General features: G+C 35.2%; 1 protein-coding gene and 1 pseudogene across 1 annotated transcript in view; one reads left to right on the forward strand and one right to left on the reverse strand.

Moving 5' to 3' along the window:
- The window catches only part of LOC136154641 (interleukin-31 receptor subunit alpha-like), a 337454-nt pseudogene that overhangs the window by 63021 nt on the left and 258444 nt on the right, over positions 1-15989 (forward strand).
- Positions 975-15989, reverse strand: part of LOC136153831 (probable ATP-dependent RNA helicase DDX4) — a 37952-nt gene continuing 22937 nt past the window's right edge. The window contains exons 12-17 of the mRNA XM_065915934.1: positions 15581-15747; positions 11214-11359; positions 4177-4276; positions 3133-3403; positions 1754-1864; positions 975-1061 (exon numbers count right to left, since the gene is read on the reverse strand). Of these exons, the coding sequence (XP_065772006.1) occupies positions 975-1061; positions 1754-1864; positions 3133-3403; positions 4177-4276; positions 11214-11359; positions 15581-15747 (882 nt within the window). The remainder of the gene's footprint in view (positions 1062-1753; positions 1865-3132; positions 3404-4176; positions 4277-11213; positions 11360-15580; positions 15748-15989) is intronic.

Below are 15989 nucleotides of genomic sequence, written 5' to 3' on the forward strand. Positions count from 1 at the left end.
AAAAATTAAGTATGGCAAGAGTGAACAACACTGTTTCTGTTGATATAGTTTGAGCTCAAAGAATGATTTTCATTACTGCATCTGTGTATTAATGTATATTATACATATTCAATTTATATAAGACTTTTCACTTCATTGGCTTCACAAGCCTCATAATTTCAAAATAGAAGAGTTGAGAACTATAATCTGTAACAAGAAAAATTAAACGTGCTGTTGGAAAACTTACGGGGGGAAAGAGCTTCATCCGTTTTTTGTTTTTTTTTTTTCATTTCTTTTTATTAGTTGGAGGCTAATTACTTTACAATATTGTAGTGGTTTTTGTCATACATTGACATGGATCAGGGAGAAGGAGAGGGTGGGATGTTTCTAGAGAACAGCATCATTCTTTATTTTTAAGGAGAAGTCTGTATATTATAAATACAAACAGTTGTATCATTGAGTACAGAGTTCACGTTGCAAACATTCAACCATGTTCATCACACATCTGATGATATAAAATCAAAATTGCTTTTAACAGCTTGTCTTTCACTGTTTCTATCATGAAAATCATGTCATTCCATTTCAGTGACACACTATTGTTTAAAGGCTCCTTTTAAGCAAAAATAGAACCCAATAATTTTTAACCAAAAGTGTATCCTATAATCCTGTTTGCTCTAGGATCAATAAACACTATACTAAGACATGGCATTTAGACATGAAGTATGTCTAAAACCCTTGAAGAATACAATAGAAATAGGCAAGATATTTAGAATGTTTTAATCTTTCTGGTTAACACCATTTGTATTAGTAATTGCACCGTTGTAACTTTCAGCATTTCACATAACTAGTCAGTAAGGATTTTTTTTAAGGGTGGGAGTACAAAGAGAAGGATAGGAGATGCAAGGTTTCATACTTTTGTCTTAAAAAATCAAAAATCAAAACCACTTTCTTCTCTGCATCAAAACTGTACCACAAACTTGCAGGTTATTTTCGTTTTAATCCCATGACTCATCATCTACTGGATTAGGAGCTTGTGATGAAGAAAACCCTGCTGTGTTCAAAGAGCTCCTGTGGAGGTAATTCTTAAAAGAGAAACAAACAAACATTTAATTTTATGTAGCGTTAAAAGTTACACTACCTAGACTGATAGCTAGGACTCAAGCTGTCTACCATTTCTTCCCCAAACAAAAAATTTCATTCTCACTGAATCCAATCTATTTGACAAAAGGTCCATATCAACCTAGGAAGTTTAAATTGCAGAGTATTTCAAGAAAAAATGTAAGCCAATAGTTTTGGCAAATGGAAAAACAAAGCTCTTCACTTTAATGAATAAGCATAAATACTTAATGACTAGTATGCCCATTGTTTCTGTATAAAAATTATGTTGCAAAAAAAAAAAAAAAAAAAAAAAAAAAAAATTATGTTGCCTAGACTGACACAATAGAAAAGATATGTAACCACACTGCTATTATCTCGTCTTACCTAAATAATGTGGTCAGAATTCAAAAAATAAAGAATTACTACGAAAATCTCAGAAGATCCTAAATTAGAATTTAAAATGGGAAAGGAAAGTGTTTGAGCATAATTAAATTAAATTCCTCCCCTTTAAGACCAAAACTATATATGTACATAAAATTTTTAGAGAAACATTAATCTTCCAAGCATGAAAATAATGGCTTAAGTTATTGTTATAGTTACTTCACAATATTAAGTGCAACATTTACAAAGAGTAAATAACAAGAAGCCAATTTCTAAATTTTCCCCCTCAACTAACCTTTCTAGTATCAACTGATGCAAACACATTTCCTCTTGTCCTACTACTGAAGCCAGGACCATATGTACTAAAGGCAATTTCTTCTAACCAGGCAGGAACATCCTGTTGAGCCTTAAAAAAAAAAAATTAACTTCATAAACAACACGCATAAAAATCTCAAATGTTTCACATGTTTACCTTTCCTTCAGAAAAGCAAGAGAGTTCTAGATAAACATCTTCTGCTTTATTGACTACACCAAAGCCTTTGACTGTGTGGATCACAAAAAACTGCGGAAAACTCTGAAAGAGAAGGGAATACCAGACCACCAGACCTGCCTCCTGAGAAATCTGTATGGAGGTCAAGAAGCAACAGTTAGAACTGAACATGGAACAACACACTGGTTCCAAATAGGAAAAGGAGTACGTCAAGGCTGTATATCATCACACTGCTTACTTAACTTACCTGCAGAGTACATCATGAGAAACACTGGGCTGGATGAAGCACAAGGTAGAATCAAGATTGCCCAGAGAAATATCAATAACCTCAGATATGCAGATGACACCACCCTTACAGCAGGAAGCAAAGAAGAAATAAAGAACCTCTTGATGAAAGTGAAAGAGGAGAGTGAAAAAGTTGGCTTAAAGCTCAACATTCAGAAAACTAAGATCATGGCTTCCAGTCCCAGCAATTCATGGCAAACAGATGGGGAAGCAATGGAAACAGTGAGAGACTTTATTTTTTTGGGGGGCTCCAAAATCACTGCAGATGGTGACTACAGCCATGGAATTTAAAGATGCTTGCTCCTTGGAAGAAAAGCTATGACCAACCTAGATAGCATATTAAAAAGCAGAGACATTACTTTGCCAACAAGGGTCTGTCTAGTCAAAGCTATGGTTTCTTCAGTAGTCATGTAAGGATATGAGAGGTGGACTTTAATGAAAACTGAGTGCCGAAGAATTGATGCTTTTGAACTGTGGTGTTGAAGAAGACTCTTGAGAGTCTCTTGGACTACAAGGAGATCAAACCAGTCAACCAGGAAATCAGTCCTGAATATTCATTGGAAGGACAGATACTGAAGCTCCAATACTCTGGCCACCTGATGTGAAGAACTGACTCATTGGAAAAGACCCTGATGCTGGCAAAGATTGAAGGGAGGAGGAGAAGGGGACGACAGAGGATGAGATGGTTGAATGGCATCACCAACTCAATGAACATGAGTTTGAGTAAGCTCTGGGAGGTGGTGATGGACAGGGAAGCCTGGCATACTGCAGTCCATGGAGTCTCAAAGAGTCGGACATGACTGAGCAACTGAACTGAAAATCCATATATATATAAAATGTCCGCTTTCAATGACAAGGTAAGAACACTATCCATTCAGTTTAAAAAATTAAAAACTTACATCTGATAGCACTTTCACTAGAGGCTGTGCTAAATGGCTATCTGATTCCAGATCAAAAAAGGAAATAGCTCTGCCAGTATTTCCACAACGACCAGTACGCCCAATTCGATAAACATATTCATCAATGGTAGAAGGAAGATCAAAGTTAATAACATGCTGAACATTTTCAATATCCAGCCCTCGTGCAGCTACTGAAGTAGCAACAAGAACGGGGCACTTTCCACAGCGGAAATCTCCAAGAGCTTGCTCTCTCTCTCTCTGTTCACGATCACTTGAAAGAAAACAAAGCATGTATTAGAACAGCCCTTAAGAAAATTATTAAAGAGAACCATTAAAGTTCAGCGGATAGATTTTTTTAATAACAGTAAAAAAAAAAATAGCAACATTTAACATTAATGTCTACTTCTTACATACAAAGTATTATACTAATTTCTTTTAAGTCATCATTTAATTCTCACAATAACACTTTGAGGTTAGGACGATTAACCCCATTTGCAGATGAAGTAAGGTGACAGCTATTACCTACAGCCAAAATACAGACTCAAATATGACAAACATCAAATCTTACCCACTAATAAACTCTTTCTAGTTTTGACAAAAAATAAACAACTACCTGATCGAATGCTTTCTCAAAAATTACTGATTTTTTAAAAGTATAATCTCTAAATTCCACATATTCACTGATTAATATTTTAGATCTTCTAGTAAAGTACCAATGAAGTTGTGTTAATATGACATTTTTGAGGACTCCAATGAAAAAAAATATCAAGCATTGAATAGATTTAGCTGAATAAACACCTAGATCTAAGGATCAGAGAGACTTTTAAGTGAGATCGGTTGACAATCATGATGAGGAACCTAAGATACTTCTAACTCACCCATCCCTGCCACTTGGTTCTTATAAAAACTTAAAAGATGAAGAATAATAGTTAGATCTTGAAATCCTAATTCCAGGTTTTTCTACTAGTTAAATATACCAACATTTCATAACAAATGACAAATAGAAGTTCCCTCCTTACTAGGAAATCATCATAACCTACTCACCCATGAATACTTGTTGTTGATATTCTTTCTTGACAAAGAAAAGTGGCAATAAAATCTGCTTTTTTCTTAGTTTCAACAAAGACCATAGTTCTTTCATCACCTACAAGACAATGAAACATTCAAATTACAAAATTAGGAAAAGAAAAAAAATGCATAGGGTGAGCAGGAAACTGTCTTATCCACCACTATATTCCCAGCACCTAAACTCAGGCCTGATAGGTAAGAGCAATTCAAATATTTCCTGAGTGGATGAATGTCAAAGACAGAGAGACAAGGACTTTTTTCTACTTTATGACTAAAGAAGAAAAAAGAAAGAAAAACAGCTGCTTGCGCTTTGCCTTCATAGGCCAACCAATAAGTAGAGACTTAGGGAAAGATAAATGATATCTACCTGCCAACTCTTAGCAGTTCCAAATTTGGCTCAGGCCCTTCATTTCCCTCTCTATAAATCAATGCCTTTGTTCGTCCCATGGTCATACAATCTTTTATTCTACCTTGACTGCCAGAGGCATTCATAACTATTGCATTCAACCCAGGGCTGACAAACTCTACAATATTCTATGTTTCAACATGATCTCAATTCAAACCCCTTAATCCCCAATATGAGGCATCTTTGATTTCTTTCTCCAGAAACAAGAGGACTCTGCTAACAGATCAGATATGTACACTGGAGAAAGAAACCAATGATGCCTCATATTTTTGTGTCTGAACAACTGGAGTGAGTCTTAGTCGCTCAGTCGTGTCCGATTGTTTCCTTGTGACCCCATGGACTATAGCCCACCAGGCTCTTCTGTCCTTGGAATTCTCCAGGCAAGATACTGAATGGAACTTCCTAAGTGACATAGTAGGATTGCAAGAAAGGAAGGTTTTAAAGGTGATATTTAATCTCAGATATCAACAACCAGGTAGGAAATCAAGAGAATAACTGATTCTCATAGTAATAAATGAGCTATATCCTTGAGACATAGTCATTTTATTAATGAGTCATCATTTTATGTTTTATCAAAAATTATCTTTCAACAGTTTTGGAGATCATCAAGATGCCCAATGCCAAAACTGATTCATTTGATACAGTCAGGTACATAATACTACTATGCAGCTTAAAGCCCTGATCTCATCTTTTCCTGGTCCCCCAGTGTGAATCCCAAAATGGTAATAAAAATTTAACTCCGCTGACACTTTCTCTGTTTTTTCCTCTACTAAAAAGTTCGGATTTTTTTCTAGTTCAGGTAATAAGCTATATCCCTTCAGTGGCAGAGATAATGAAAATTTAGTTTTATGATCAGACCATTTTGTGATCTTTGTAGATGGATTAATGAATTACAACTACTTATTCTGTGAGGTGAAAAATAATACAGAATTCATTTTGTTGGTCCATTATGAACTAAAGTTTATTAAGAATCTAAAAAGAATACTAGCTCTGGTAGCCAAATTGCAATTTTTTCTATTTCTTTGTACATTCTTGACCTATAGCTTAAGCGACAGAACTGAAGCTATCAGCTTTTTATGTATCTACAATTCAGAAAGAGGTTTATCTACCACTGTACATAATCTTTATGTTAATACTCTATGGACGAGTATTAACAAACATAAAGCCTCTTAAAGGAGCTCAATTCTGACTGGTTTACACAAATAAATTAGAGAATTTATAGAAATCCATAATTCTAAAAACTATGATTCTAAAAATTCCAGAAATCTAAAATTCCCAGAAAATAGAGAAATTGACTCACAATACTCTAACTATTGGAGAAGGAAATGGCAACCCACTCCAATATTCTTGCCTGGAGAATCCCATGGACAGAGGGGCCTGGCAGGCCATGGTTCAAAGCGTCGCAGAGAGTGGGACACGACTGAAGCAACTAAGCACCGACTCTATATCAAATTAAAAACTCTTCCTATAGCAACTAAGCAGAAATATTTTAAGATCCCAAGTTCTCATAAATAAGTGAAACTTTTGATAAACAAGACTAACTTAATAACTTTGGTTTTAAAAATATGCATGTCCTTTCTCCAATTTATCAGTGTTGAGTAGAAAACAAACATATCTTACTTTACTTGGGTTTTTCTTAATGTATGAAGATTTGCCAATCAAATTAATGTTCTCCATAATGTTTAACTGTATGAAAATGTAAATCTGTGTTCAACTAAACTGACTATTCAACATTATCTACTGTTTTGCATACTGTCATCTGAAGATAATTTCCAGGATCTTTGGCTTTATGGTTAAGTTAAAACAGTAGACTATACTGAGTGAATTAAACTGACAATCACTGAATATTTAGGATAGAATTTGCTTGTTGTTTTTCATATATTATAGAGAGGAAATATCTCTGAGTCATAATAAGGAAGATACTGAATTTTGCTACTTTAAGTGTAAAGGGATATGTGCGGTGTAGAAAGTAGGATAGAAAGTTCATGAGTTCTGGTAGTCAGCCTCAATGTCTCTGTATGGTATCTCTCAACTGTCCATCCCTGCCTCTAGTTTTCTCTATGAAACAGAAGTGAACTTTGGTTAAAAGTAATAATTAACCTAAGTGGTCGAGACTATACAAGGAGTAATATTGACCAAGAAACATACACTGTTTTTTTTTTTAATTTTTTTTTTCATTTATCTTTATTAGTTGGAGGCTAATTACTTTACAATATTGTAGTGATTTTTGCATTACATTGACATGAACAGCCATTTTTGCATTTATTTTTCAAGGAAAGAAAAAGCAAAATTTCCGTAAAGTTGCAGCTCTCAAAATTTTGGTCTATGACTCTTTTAAACTCAAAAAATTATCAACAATCCCAAAGAGTTTTAGCTACGTGGGTTGTAACAACTAACATTTACGATCCTGAAAACTAAAACAAAATTTTTTTAAAAAAATATTTACTGGAACATTCTGCATGTTAAAATAATTTTAGTATAATTATGAAAATTGTTTTTACCTCACAGACTCCTTGAGAGCATCTCAGGGAACCTGAGAAGGATTCATTTTGTCCTAAAGTGTCAGTTTGCTCCAGAATGTGAAAAATGCACAATGAAAGATAAAACTTGGAAACTGAATTTTATACCAGTTTATAATATGTGACTATTACAAAAAAGCTATGTGCTTGTCTTAAGTCACTTCAGTGGTGTCCGACTCTTTCCGACACCATGGACTGTAGCCTGCCAGGCAACTCTGTCCATGGGATTCTCCAGGCAAGAATACTGCAGTAGGCTGCCATGTCCTCCTCCAGGGGGCATCTACGTGACCTAGGGATCAAAACCATCTCCTGCGTATCCTACACTGCAGGCTGATTCTTTACCACTGAGCCACCAGGAAAGACCCCCCAAAAAAGAAAAAACAAAAAGGATGAAATATGTTAAAATGTCAACAAATTCAATCAATTTGCACGGAACTATTTCCTGATTTACTGTTTAATGCCTTTACTTACAATATGAAAGGTTCTTCTTTCTTCGTTCTGTTCCTTATAATCAGCCTATATAGCAGAGATTCTTTTGACTTTATTATGTCTTTGGTTGTTTAAAGAGAAAAAGACCTTTATGAAAGAGCTTTTGTTCTTTATAACCACGTTATCTTCTACTCTTATTTTTAAATGCTTTGTCATTTCAATTAACTTACTGCCTAAGAACTAAGTAATCTTACACTAGTAAAATGTTCAACTCTCCTCTGACAACTTTTGATTTTGTCTTTTTTAAGATCACCTATAAAAGTAGACTTAACAGAAGCAAAAGATATTAAGAAGAGGTGGTAAGAATACACAGAAGAACTGTACAAAAAAGATCTTCACGACCCAGATAATCACGATAGTGTGATCACTCACCTAGAGCCAGACATCCTGGAATGTGAAGTCAAGTGGGCCTTAGGAAGATTCACTACAAACAAAGCTAGTGGAGGTGGTGGAATTCCAGTTGAGCTATTTCAAATCCTAGAAGATGATTCTGTGAAAGTGCTGCACTCAACATGCCAGTAAATTTGGAAAACTCAGCAGTGGCCACAGGACTGGAAAAGGTCAGTTTTCATTCCAATCCCAAAGAAAGGCAACGCCAAAGAATGCTCAAACTACCGCACAATTGCACTCATCTCACATGCTAGTAAAGTAATGCTCAAAATTCTCCAAGCCAGGCTTCAGCAATACGTGAACCATGAACTTCCAGATGTTCAAGCTGGTTTTAGAAAAGGCAGATAAAGCAGAGATCAAATTGCTAACATTCACTGGATCATCAAAAAAGCAAGAGTTTCAGAAAAACATCTATTTCTGCTTTATTGACTATGCCAAAACCTTTGACTGTGTGGCTCACAATAAACTGAGGAAAATTCTGAAAGAGATGGGAATATCAGACCAACTGACCTGCCTCTTGAGAAATCTGTATGCAGGTCAGGAAGCAACAGTTAAAACTGGACATGGAAGAACAGACTGGTTCCAAATAGGAAAAGGAGTATGTCATGACTGTATACTGGCACCCTGCTTATTTAACTTAAATGCAGAGTACATCATGAGAAACACTGGGCTGGAGGAAGCACAAGCTGGAATCAAGATTGCCAGGAGAAATATCAATAACCTTAGATATGCAGATGACACCACCCTTATGGCAGAAAATGAAGAAGAACTAAAGAGCCTCTTGCTGAAAGTGCAAGAGGAGAGTACAAAATTGGCTTAAAGCTCAACATCCAGAAAACTAAGATCATGGCATCTGGTCCCATCACTTCACAGCAAATACATGGGGAAACAGTGGAAGCAGTGGCTGCTGACTTTACTTTTCTGGGCTCCAAAGTCACTGCAGATGGTGACTGCAGCCATGAAATTAAAAGACACTTACTCCTTGGAAGGAATGTTATGACCAACCTAGACAGCATATTAAAAAGCAAAGACATTACTTTGTCAACAAAGTCCGTCTAGTCAAGGCTGTGGTTTTTCCAGTGGTCATGTATGGATGTGAGAGTTGAACTGTGAAGAAGGCTGAGCACCGAAGAATTGATGCTTTTGAACTGTGGTGTTGGAGAAGACTCTTGAGAGTCCCTTGGACTGCAAGGAGATCCAACCAGTCTATCCTAAAGGAGATCAGTCCTGGGTGTTCATTGGTAGGACTGATGTTGAAGGTGAAACTCCATTACTTTGGCCACCTGATGTGAAGAGTTGACTCATGTGAAAAGACCCTGATGCTGGGAGGGATGGGGGGCAGGAGGAGAAGAGATGACAGAGGATGAGACGGCTGGACGGCATCACCGAGTCGATGGACATGAGTTTGAGTAAACTCTGGGAGTTGGTGATGGACAGGGAGGCCTGGCGTGCTGCGGTTCATGGGGTCACAGAGTCGGACATGACTGAGCGACTGAACTGAACTGAGCTGATACTACTATTAAATAATGAAACCTATTCATTTTAAAAGCAGAAGAGGAAAGCTACCAGATTTAAGTTAATGATTAGAAAAAGAGATAAATTTATATGAACAAAATATATAAAATATGATATGCAGCATAACATTTCTATGCAAAATAAAAAGAAACCAAGAATAATAAATTGTGAACTATAAAACATCTACCCTTTCAAATAATATAGAAGTATACTAATAGTGCTTACATGCTGACCTCAAAGGTTTCCCAAAAGGAAACCAGCACTTTTGAAACACTATCTTCAGCTGAATTATTCTCAAACTTCATTCCATAAATTCATATATAAAGTCTTCAGCACTTGTCTTCCCAGTGCACCAAAGTGCTCGGGGCTGGTGCACTGAGACCCAGAGGGATCGGGTGGAAAGGGAGGTGGGAGGGGGGATCAGGATGGGGAATACATGTAAATCCATGGCTGATTCATGTCAATGTATGGCAAAAGCCACTGCAATATTGTAAAGTAATTAACCTCCAACTAATAAAAATAAATGAAAAAAAAAAAAAAGGACTTAGGATAACTATACTACAAATGTGCTCTAACTTCACCAAAACCATGTATTACTTCTCTCCTGTTGCATTTGGAACTTCAATTTATACTGGGCAAGTTATCTGACATCTCTGTATTTCAGTGCCCACAATCTTAAAATGAGGATGACAAACCCCACCCTCAGAAGGTTGTTTTGTGGATTAAATGAGTGAACACATGTAAAACAATCAGAATAGTATATGGCACACAGCAAATATTATTTTGCATGCAACAGTACAAGCTATGAAACATATCATGAAGTAAAACTAACATTTCTCAAACTCAAGATGAATATTTGTTTTTTAAAAGTTTTTTTTATATAAAACTCAGAAAAAACTGAAGACTAGAAGCCTTTTAAAAGCATTTCCAAATCAACTTTTTCTTATTGTTGGAAATTAGACAGCTTCTTGCCTTTTTATTCCCCATTCCTAACACTGACTTCAAACTGAAACAGACACTTAAAATGGAGGATGAGGAGAAAGGATCCATAAAATACATTTAGCCTGTGAGGCAACAAAAAATATTAAAATGGCCATATTATAAAATTTTATTTCTAGGCACAAACCAAAGCTATCTCAAACAAAGAAATACAACTTTCCATTAAAATTGGCTTTTTTCAAGGGAGGGATAGAGTTTCTCATTAACATTGTAAGGAATAGAATTAGACCTTTAAAGTCCCTTCTAGCTACAAAATTCTTTGACTATATGAATACAGGAAGCCTTAGAGAGCAAAAACTGGGAATTAGAAATACAACAAAGATATTACTTTTAGTGGAGTAAATAGAGATTGATGTAAAGATACGTTACTAATCCTTTCTATTTTCTAAAACAAGAACATATATATTTCTGCTGGAATAGTTTTTGGTCAAGCACTGTTAAAGTCTCAAACTCCTCCTATCTTTTTTTAACACTTATAGAGGAGAAAGGACTATGCTGCTGCTGCTAAGTCACGTCAGTCGTGTCCAACTCTGTGTGATCCCATAGACGAATCAAATCATAATAAACAGAACTTTAGAGGAAGAAGAAACAGTGAAAACTTATTTAACGCATGCCAAATAATCTTAAAGTCATTTCTAAAAGTAATTTTTGTAAAAATCAAAATCATGACAAAAGATAATCAACATAAGATATACCTATGTTTTGTAGAATTCCAACAAGTTTTTCTCTTTTTGAGTACTGGCCAACTTGAAGAATAGTCTGCTGAACATCTGTACATGTGCCACCCACTTGTCCAACGGCAACAAACAAATAATTTGACTTTAAAAACTTCCCAGCCAACCTTGAAAGACAAAAGAGTATTCCTTAACTTATTCTCTTCTATTAATACTAATAATATTAACTGAATTTCTGCAAGTGGTACTTCAACATTTATAAGCTAGCTTATAACATTTATAAGCCAGATTATAACAGTCATAATAAGAGATGGTAGATATTACATCATCCAAGTATTACTTTCAAATATCATTGTAAAATGTTAGCATTTTTCAAAACATTTATTACAAATGAAAAAGTCTGTGTCAAATGATGGGTAAGTAATTTCAACTGGAAGCCCTGACCACACAAAACTATAGAAAATGTGTATACAACAATAATAAAAAGTATGCTAAACTATCAGACTACAACAAGCAGGAATTTTTTAATTAAAGATTAAAATGCAAACCTACAGCAAAAATTCTGTTCTTCATTCATCACCTTCATATATGTTATTTAAAAGAGCTGTTCCCTGAAAATATGAGCTGTTAAATTAGTATACTCCAAATGAACTATAATATTCTAAGCAAACCAGATCTTAAGTCAATGCTTTTCACATCATGACACAGAAAATGATAATACCTGTAGAGCATAACTGGTGAAAAAACTGAGACCAGGTGAACAGACCAGGGGCTAGGCCACACCAAGCTGCAGATGCTCTCCCCAAAGTTTGAGGGTATCAGCATCCTGACACACACGACTCACGGATAATATATCATGAAGAAGCCCTGCTTTAGATCACAGCAACATGGGGTGGGGAGCAGCGGAATTGCCAATTACAGAGCAAGTTTGGGAGGAAAAAAGAGAGGTCATGGAGCAGTCCTCCTCTCTCCTACATAGCAATTTCTTACTTTCTAGTTATCTCCTAGCATATCAAGAAAATAGTTCAAACTCTGCAGATCTAGTATCTTAATAAATCACTGCTGCTTCTTTTTCATCTGCTCTCTTACCATAAAAGAAAAACTTCTTGTTCATACACTACTTCTAGAGTCAAGAACCCTTTCATCCAGGCACAAACCTTGACATTATCTGAAATTCTTAATTATCAATCATCCTTTACACTCATTAAAATATATACTGAGTGCCTCATGTGAGGTATATGTGGTATAAGGTATTGTGTGTATAAAGATGAATATGATGGTCTCTGCCTGTGTTGCTCATATCAAACAGCATAAATATAGCTGTATGAAAGCAATTACTATAATTTAAAATATTTTATTAAGTTTACTATTTACATATTTTAATTATTCAATGCTTTACTATAGTAAGTTAGTGCTACAATAGTTAACATTGATTGGACCTTACTATATTACAAGAAAACTGCAAAGTGTTTTAAATAGTTTCTTTCAAAAGACACAGGGTTCCTTTACAAGACGGGCAGGAAATGGATGAAATGATGTCTATTAATTCATGTCATGAATTAATGTCTATTGATTCATGTCAATGTATGGCAAAACCCACTACAATATTGTAAAGTAATTAGCCTCCATCGAATAAAAATAAATGGAAAAAATTAAAAAAAGAAAAAAACCATTAAAAATAATTAAAAAAAATAAACCTCTTTTAAAGTTTTTTTTTTTTTTAAAGAGTCTTCAAGTTTAAAGCTTGATCTAAGGAAGCAGCAAGCAAGAACATGAAACAGGGATGACTAAGGAAAAGCACTCTGTGCAGAAGAAGAAATAAGGATAAATAATGAAGAGGAACAGAATTTGGCTTGCGTAGCCAATAGGAAATACTCTAAATAAACCAGGAAAACATCATCCCAAGGAATAAAGTGGCAAATGAAGCAAAAACTGTCACATATAAAAGTATTTAAAAGCTGGTTAGTCTGTGGAAATGGAAAGACATGGGAGAATTTATTTTAAATAAATGACGATAAAGATCAGACTTAGTTTTGCACTTTTAACAGCCCAAAAGTCAAACTACAGACATATTAAAAAGCTACTATCAATGAGCAGAGGGGAACTGAAAAGGACCTAAAATAAGGTGGTAAACAGAGAAGAAACTAACAAATTTGCAATATTTTAGAGATAACTGCCAAGTTGAATACTTTTGAAGAGCGGAGGGAGGAATCAACATGCTTCAGATGACTTTGGTTTCGAAAGACCTCGAAGCCAACAAGGAAAACTGGAAAGATAAAAAGAGGGAGTTGAAGAAGAGGTTCAATTTTGTACCTGATGAACATGAGTTACTGGTAATTCATCGAAGAGGAAAAATAATCCTGAAGAGTTAAATCTAAAAGTCTGAAGCCGAGGAGAGAGATTAAGCATACAGGTAATAATCAGGTTGTTTTTTTTTTTTAAATATTAACTAATACAAGTTAGTACATTAACTTATACAAGTTTCTTCATGTAGTTTGAATATTAATCCCTCATTGAACATATTGTTTACAAATATCTTCTCCCAATCAGTACACTGTCTTTGGGTTTCTTCATGATTTCTTTCATAGCGTAAGACAAACAACCCAAGTTTTTTAAATGGGCAGAGGTCCTGAATAGACATTTTCCCAAATAAGACATACAGATGGCCAATAGGCACGTGAAAAAATGCTCAATAACACTAATCATCAGGAAAATGCAAATCAAAACTACAATGAGATATCACCGCACACCTGTCAGAATGGCTATTATCATAAAGACAAGAAATAACGAGGGTTGGCAAGATGTGGAGAAAAGAGAATCCACATGCACTGATGGTGGGCGCGTAAACTGGCACAGCCACTATAGAAAACAGAATGGGCATTTTTCAAAAAATTCAAAATAAAACTACCTTAGGAAGCAATTCCACTACTGAGTAGCTATCTGAAGAAAATGAAATCACTAAAATGAAAAGATACATGTTTCCCAATGTTCATAGCAGCATTATTTACAATAGACAAGATATGAAAACAACATAAGTGTCCATCAACAGATGAATGCATAAAGAAGATGTGGTACACACACACACAATGGAATATTACTCAGCCACAGAAAATAATGAAAATTTTGCCATCTTCAATAACATGGATGAACCCGGAGCTTAATTATACTTAGTAAAATATGTCAGAAAAAAGCAAATACTGTATGGTTTCACTTGGAAGTGGAATCTAAAAAATAAAACGAAGGAACAAACATAACAAAACAAACAGACTCAGATACTGAGAATAAACCAATGGTCACCAAAAGGGAGGGGGCCAGGAGAATAGTAAAAGAGGTGAAAAGGATTGAGTTACAAACTATGAGGTATAAAATAAGTTACAAAGACAGAATGTACAGCATAAGGAACATACTTAACATTTTATAACTTTGTATGGAATATATTTTATAAAATATTAAATTACTAAGTTGTACACTTGAAACTAATATAATATTGTAAATCAACTATACTTCAATCAAAAATTACAGGTATAAGTTTGGGAGTGCATACAGGTAGAAATGCAAGCCAAGGATATGGATGCCACAATGGTTCAGGGAATATGCAGAATGTGAAAAATGGACTTCAGATGGAATAATAGGCAATTTATAACATTTAAAAGCAGATAGTAAAGCAATCATTCAGTAGGAACCAAAGATCTTTATGGAGCATGTGGGTCTGGGAACCAAGGGATACAAGCTAGAGTGGCCCATTTACCATCACTCCCAGTGACCCACATGGGAGATTGTGCTCACTGCACCAACTATAAGTATTGGAGGTCTTGGTTCCCAAAGAGAGAACAGTTCCACCAGAGAAAACAGGGGTTTTACTGAACTGTATAAGCTAGACCTGCTGTATGGGTACTTCAGGTTCCCTCTTGCTAAGGGATTAGCAGGCAGAAAGAAGAGTCACCATTCTCGCAGGAATATGTCATGCGAACCTCAGAACTCACAGACCACACAGTGTATGTATGATACTCAGATATCTGTCAACAATTAGTACATACATTTTTTTTCTAACACAAGTTCAATTCCCCCAAACTCTATAATTTGGGGTCAAAGAGGGGGCACCACCATAAAAATAATTTCATTTAGTAAGCACTTACTAAATCCTAGCGAGGTGCTACGTGCTCTCATTTTCTCACTCACACAACCACATACACTAATAACATGTGATGCTAATGCAAAGCCAGGAATTAAGGTAAGAAACAATGAAAAATATAGTGAACTTTTTAGAAATACTTTTACTTTTAAACTATCCATGTTATAATCTCTCAAGAATAAGATATTCACATTGTTTCTCCTGCTGTAAAACCATTTTAGTACACAGCAGCTACTTCTAAGAAGAAAAAATTAACCTTTGAATTTCTTCTGGAAAAGTTGCACTGAACATAAGGGTCTGACGCTGTTCCTTTGACGGCATTCCTGGGCAGGAAATTAACTTTTTCATCTCTGGTCCAAAACCCATATCCAGCATGTGATCAGCTTCATCCAAGACTAAGTATTTGACTTGTCTGAGACCAATCTTTTAGGATATTTTCAAGGGTTAGAGCAGAGAGGGCATACTAGTTAGTACAGTAGTTGATATATTCAATGAAAATATTCTCATCAAGTCTAACTATTAATATATTCTCAAAGATGAAGATTAGAAATCAATGCATACAATGATGAGACCACTGTTATGGTTAGCTAATAGTATTAGCGTTCATTTCATTTCTCAATTTTGTCTTATAAAACATTTCATAAAACTGAAAGAAACCAAAACAT

The sequence above is a fragment of the Muntiacus reevesi genome, chromosome X (assembly GCF_963930625.1).
Source record: "Muntiacus reevesi chromosome X, mMunRee1.1, whole genome shotgun sequence".
Lineage (NCBI taxonomy): Eukaryota > Metazoa > Chordata > Mammalia > Artiodactyla > Cervidae > Muntiacus > Muntiacus reevesi.